The sequence below is a fragment of the Primulina eburnea genome, chromosome 4 (genome assembly GCF_022965805.1).
Source record: "Primulina eburnea isolate SZY01 chromosome 4, ASM2296580v1, whole genome shotgun sequence".
NCBI classification, from domain to species: domain Eukaryota; kingdom Viridiplantae; phylum Streptophyta; class Magnoliopsida; order Lamiales; family Gesneriaceae; genus Primulina; species Primulina eburnea.
The window spans coordinates 41,152,380-41,159,068 of NC_133104.1; the positions used below are offsets into that span (position 1 = coordinate 41,152,380).

Genomic DNA, 6,689 nt, shown 5'->3' on the forward strand with positions numbered 1-6,689 from the left:
TAATTCCTTTCAAGCATGATATATGTACTTCGACAGTAAATGAATTCCACTTATGAGTTTTATAAACTCATTTTGTGCATGTAATTATGCGGGTAAGAAAGATTAGCATGATGCCAGGTTTGTCAAGGTGGTGTGAAGCCATATGTCTACTCTCGTGGAATGGTTTTATAGAAAATGTTCTAGAAACAAGAAATGGCATGTTCATGAAGTTTAAATGAATGGTATTGTACGGTTGGGTTGCTAGTTATTGTTAAGAAACGTTTCTATATAACAAGGGATAAATAGCTTACGTTAGAACTTTTGTAACAATTAATATTCGATGTCACATCAACAATTTTCAATGTCATGCAAGTATTTTTCGATACCACATAAGATATTATCCAGAGTCACATGATTTCCGATCTCACTATCATCGTAAAAATAAATTTTAAAAAACCTATTTCCCAGGTATATTTTGTCAGATTTGATGTATTTTCTATTATATTGATTGCCCTTGTTAAATATTGAACGGATATTAATTTATTTGCTTTATCATTTAAGGAAATAAACCTAACGGAAGATTAATTTGCATCAGATTTAGTGAGTAAATTTCATACAAAGTCCATTGTCATAGAAATAGCATGCATAAAGCAAGTTACTTATCCACGACCTTGTCTGTTTGTTTACTCTTAACTAAAAAAAAAAAAATCCAGACACCCCTTTCTCCGTCTAGACCTGCTCCTTGCACTGAGTAAATGGCTCCACACAAGCCAAAGGCATCGTAGCAGGCTGCGACGGACCCACATTGCTCGGATCTTTCAAGAACCCATTCATCATCGGAGCTCCAAAGAAGCCATGGTGATGCGCCACATGAAAACCCGCTGTAGGAAATCCTGGAAACCCAAAAGAAGCATGATCCGCGGCCCTCTTCACCATCGGCTCCCCTCTCAACGAGCCGCGTTCCCCTCCATCATACTCGCGGTACCGGTGCAGGAACAGGGTCAGCGGCTCAATGTAGTCGTCGAAACCGAGTTTGCTCATAGCCCAGAGAACGTCCTCCGCGGTGATAGTCTTCCTCTGCTCGCGCTGGCACCTGTCATTGGCTTCGCTAGTAATGAAGCTGATGTACTCCGAGACACATTCTTGGATTGTTTCCTTCGCATCGTCCGAGATTTTGGCGTGCGGGGGGAGGATCTTGCGCATGATACGGATTACATTTGCGATTGGCATGAAGCGGTCTTGCTCGCGCACTGTGCATTCAGTGTCCTCGGGAGTGTTGTGGTGGTTCGTTTGAGGCGACGGCGCCTGCCCCATTCTGACCTCTGAGGATTTCAAAACAAGTGCGTGATTTTTCAAATGGTGGGAAAAAGATTCATTCGAAGATCCCATGAAAAAATACTAATTAGATGGATGAAAGCAGACAAAAACAAATTAAGTTTTTGACGATAAGATTTCATGTTTTACACAAAATTTCATCACCGTTTGAATAATTAAAATTTAAATATCCTCTTTATTTTCCACCAAGTTTCATCTTTGTTATGACGGAGGATGGAGTGGGAAAATGACAAGTAGTTTTTGGCTGGGTCTTAAAATCATAAATAACGTGTAATTTCGAGAATCCGGTGGGGGCCAAATGTTGCATGTAATCCACTTGTTACTTATTTGTCTTTTTAACATAGTGCTATTCGTCAACCATTGGCATAATCAGTCACATGCTACTTTCCTCCATCAGTGATCTTCGATTTCTTGCACTGAATACGAGGATTTAAAGCTTCAACAGGAAAATCGAGAGAACATATCATGCATGCGTGCCCTTATAATAGTTAATTCTTACAATAATTCTGATTCGAATGTTCTCGCTACAGAAGCATTGACAGATGATCTACTGAAACTGGAAAGAGATGAAGTTTGAAAGTTCACACATTTGCACGCAGATAAAATAGAATCTGAACAAGGGTGTTTCTTCAGTTGGTTTAACAATTTCTTGAGAGAAAATGAGATAAAAAAAAAACCTTGTGTGTGTGTGTATTCCTCGGAATTACAAGAAAACAATGGAAATAATTATGTGTTAGAAGAGATGAATCTATCGATATCATTTTTGCTGGAAGCAAATTCAAATGGAATTTCATCTATAAATTAACAGAACAAAAATTCAGGCAAAAGGTTAACATTTAAGCAAAACCTCGAAATTTTCTCTTTAAGAAAAAAAAGAAAAATAAAAAGCAAACCCCATTTCAAGATTTACCAGAGCTTGTCCTTTGTAGCTTCTGGTAGCCTTGGAAACCTCCATTTCCTCCGAGTTCCATCACTTTATATATCTAACAATCTATATGTCTTTCACTCTCCCACTCAGTGAGATCTTGTTTTCTTTTCGTTATATAATGAAAGTAAGAGATGGAGAGGAATAAATGGGAAGATCCCGCATTAATTTATATAGAACCAAACAAAAAAATGCAAAAAAAGAAAAAAGAAAAAAAGCGGACAGCACGTGGCAGCAGGCGTTGTGAACGAGAGAACGACATTCGCCGGCGGGAAATTGCTTTAGCTTTCACGTTTTGGGCAGCGCTGTGGAGCATTGACCAGCAGAGACAGACATGCAATTACCCCCGCCAGTTATAACTTATACGTATACATTATACATACAAACACAAACACACACAGATACAGAATGTATATATAGCTGTTTGTTAGTAATTGGATTGGTTTCTTAACGAGCATGCACGCTTAATTGCGTTAATTAATCAGTTTTAGAGTCCCAATTCAATTCAGATTTCAAGATGGTTTCTTGAATTAAGATAATTTATTGTGTCATGGGGAATATGAAATAAAAACAAAGAACTCTTGATCTTACAATTATTATCTCTTGGGAGCAAAATTACAAATTTAATTTAAACACCATATTTTGACTCTGTGAAATGTAATAAAATGATTTATTTTTCTTCATAAAATTAATTGATATAACACGTACACACATACATATATATATAGATATATATAATTATTAATTAGTGTCGCCTGCATGCCTATAATTTTTGAAACTAATTTTTTTATTTATTTTTATTATATAATTTGAATTTTTATTATCTGTATAGTATACTAATTGTCTTACTATACTATACGCTACGTAAAGATATATTAAATTTTTGTACGAAGTATGATATCACAATAAATATTTGTGTAAAGTATAATTCTATTAGGCATAGTTTGGTACACATGATAGGATAACATGTGATACATAATATAAGGGTAAGTTAAGGATAATAAGATGTAGGATATTATATTTAATGTTTGGTATGATTGATATAAGAGTCTCTCACAAATTGACCGTGAGACGTCTACACATTTTTTGCACTGATATATAATAAGGGTAAGTTAAGGATAAATAAAATGTATATTTAATGTTTGGTATGATTTAATAAGATGATTAATTTCTATATTAATGTAAGCAAATTAACTTATCAACATACAACAAAAATTCGCTTTCCGCAGCGCGCATATGAGCTTTTCGCAGCGCGCATTGCACGCTATAAAGTTACAAGCTGTTAAAAGTTCAAGATTATCCGCGGCGTGCATTGTACGCTGTTAATACTATTATTAACGGCGTGCATATGGAAGCTGTTAATACAACTTTCCGCAGCGTGCATGCGTACGCCGTTACTAGTCATAAAAAAACAAAATATTAGCGACGGTTTTGGATAAAACCGTCTCCTATCAGCGACGGTTTATAAATTAAACACCGTCGCTAAAATAGCGACGGAATTTAAAAAAAAGACGGTTAAAACTTCGCGACGGTTATAAAAGCCGTCGCTAAATTTTGTGTAAATATAAAAAAAAATTACTTTATAATTTAATAAATTTTAACAAAAAATAAAAATTAAAAAATTAACCAAAAATGGAAACAAAAACAGGTATCTAGATCGAAACTAAAATCATATAAGTATAGAAAAATTTTAAGTGTTGTTAAATAATGTGGAGGAAATGAAACGGAGATCGGTTTAAATAGATAATTTGTGTTTTGTTGCAACGGTTATTTATTAAACCGTCGCCGATTTCTATCTATTAGCGACGGTTATCATTTAACCGTCGCCGATCTACATCGGCGACGGTCGTAGATAACCCGTCGCTAAATGTGTCCTTCAATCGTGTAAGTCGGCGACGGTTATAGATCAACCGTCGCTAATTGTGACCTTAAATCGAAATTCGGACTCATTTTCGGCAGCGTGCTAATAATATGCATACCGTGAATAATACTATTAACGACGTGCGATTAATGTACGCCGTTAATATCTGAACACGAATTTTTTTTAAAAAAATGATTTATTTTTAACAGCACACATAAACTTGCACGGCGTTAATAATTCTATTAACGGCGTTCGTTTATTGTGAGCTGTCGTTTATATAATTTATTAACAGCGCACAAAATTGCAAGCTGCAAATATTACTATCCGCAGCGTGCGTTTAATGCACGCTGTCCATAGTAATATCCGCAGCGTGCTTTTAATGCACGCTATTAATAGTATCAAGTTACTATCCGCAGCTTGCTTTATATGCACGCCGTCGATAGTATTATCCGCAGCGTGCTTTTAAAGCACGCCGTTAATAGTATCAACTGTAACACTATTAACGGCGCACAGGTCGGTGCACGCCGTGAAAAGTCGTATTCGCAGCGTGCTTTTAATGCACGCTGTTGATGACGTGCTGCGGAAAGTCATTTTTCTTGTAGTGATAATAAATTTTATAATTTCAAAGTTGTTGCTTGAGTTCATATATGTTCATGTGCCGATAGTACTTGCATGAATTATTTATTTTTACCTAATTTTATATATTATAAAATATGATAATTGAGCTCTTGATTTTTTGAGTCAAGTCAAATATCAATTTTTAAGGTTAATCGAGTGATATTAATAATTTTATTGATATTTATAAAAAATAGTTATATAATTATCTCGAATTCATTTATATAATTATCATATTATATAATATATAAAAATAAATAAAATATTTATTTGATTTTAATTTCTACCTACTAGCATAGATTTATAAAAAAATCATTTATAAATTAAGGGTAATTAAGTCATTTGTAGTATATTTTATCACTAAATTAAAATTATCACATCTTCTATTAGGGATATTTTATCCTTCTAAAAAATTATTTATCAAGGGCCCATGATATTATCATGAGCTTTTTAAAAAGGTACCAAACATTGGATAAGGAGGATTATCTATCAATCTCTTTCTTATCTCATGTACCAAACTATGCCTAAGGCTATGTTTGGTAGACATGATGACAGAATGATTGTTACATAATCATCCATTGTCTTACATTTGGTTCATTTTTTATTTACTCTATAGGCCCTAGATTATGCTTGAAAGTCCTCACCATTCATGTTATTTGTGTGATTAAATATTCCTCTAAAAAGATGTGATAATTTATAATTATTGAATAATGATCATAATAAGATTTTATATTGACCATAATATCCTTGAATTATTTTTTTCGATATAATATGAAAATTAAAATTAGTGAAAATTTAATAATTAATTTAATATTTAAATTTTTATTATATTTTTTATAAATTAATTTCATATATTTTTATTATTTTCCATCATTTTAAAGAAAATAAATTGTAATTCAAATATATCTTAAATTAAATTTTTTTGAACTTATAATCTTGTTAATTAATTCTTTTATGAAAATAAATATTTATTAAATTCTAATTTATTTTATTTAATAAATATAAATATAAATTATATATATTTAATTATTTATCTAATTATTTTAAAAATATATATTTAATTAACACTTGGGGCATTTTGGTCATTACAATAAAATTTACAAAATTAATCCATCATTTTAAAATCATACCAAACACTATGTTATTTAGCTCACCATAGTATTATTCTAAATCTCTCATTTTTCAACCACTCTAATTACTAATCATTTACTTATCCCATCACACATATCAAACGGAGCCTTAAAGTATTATTGTCGACAGTTTTTATCATCAAGCTGCGGGTAGTATGAAGAATGATATTGTAAGAATTTATTTTTGGACGTAATTTTGAAATTAAAATTAGTTATTATAATTTATAAGATTCATTAAATTACCTTAGCTATACAACTATATGATGAGTAGGAATGGGCGTTTATTGTCGGATATCGAGTACTCGAAACTTGATCGGGTCAGGTACTTTTTTTAAAAAAAAAATAAGGTTAATGTATTTTACCAATACCCGATCAGTTATTAGGTACCCAACAAAAAAAAGTTTGAACTTTTTTATGGGTCTATCTATCTATCTATTCAATTAAAATATACTTGTATTTTTTGTGTAGATGGTCATAACCCTATATAATGACAAATGATTAATCATAAAATGATATAATGACATAATTTTTTGTGAAATATGAAAAATACATGTGTTTTTCAATCTACTAGCCATAATATGATATAATGGATAGCCATAACTCGATATGATGACATGATTTTTTGTGAAATGTGAAAAAATACATATACTTTTTCAAAAACAAATTTTTTAAAAGAATGTATTTCACCCAAAACCCGAAAATGTTCAAAAACATCATTGACGAGTTTGGATATATAAACTGTGGCATGAAAATCACTTAATTAATTCAAATTTTAATTAAGGTGCTTTTATTGAAAAAAAAAACGATTTGATATTTGGGTAAGTGTTGAAAAATGATTTATTTT

The 6,689-nt window shown here is 31.8% G+C and overlaps 1 protein-coding gene across 1 annotated transcript; it reads right to left on the reverse strand.

Moving 5' to 3' along the window:
- Positions 1 to 570: 570 nt before the first annotated feature.
- LOC140829893 (nuclear transcription factor Y subunit B-6-like) lies at positions 571 to 2,365 on the reverse strand. Its single transcript, XM_073193179.1, has 2 exons — positions 2,225 to 2,365; positions 571 to 1,301 (listed from the first exon to the last, which is right to left on the reverse strand). The coding sequence occupies exons 1-2, from the start codon at positions 2,283 to 2,285 to the stop codon at positions 709 to 711; spliced, it is 654 nt and encodes a 217-aa protein (XP_073049280.1). The 5' UTR covers positions 2,286 to 2,365; the 3' UTR covers positions 571 to 708.
- Between the last annotated feature and the right edge of the window lie 4,324 nt (positions 2,366 to 6,689).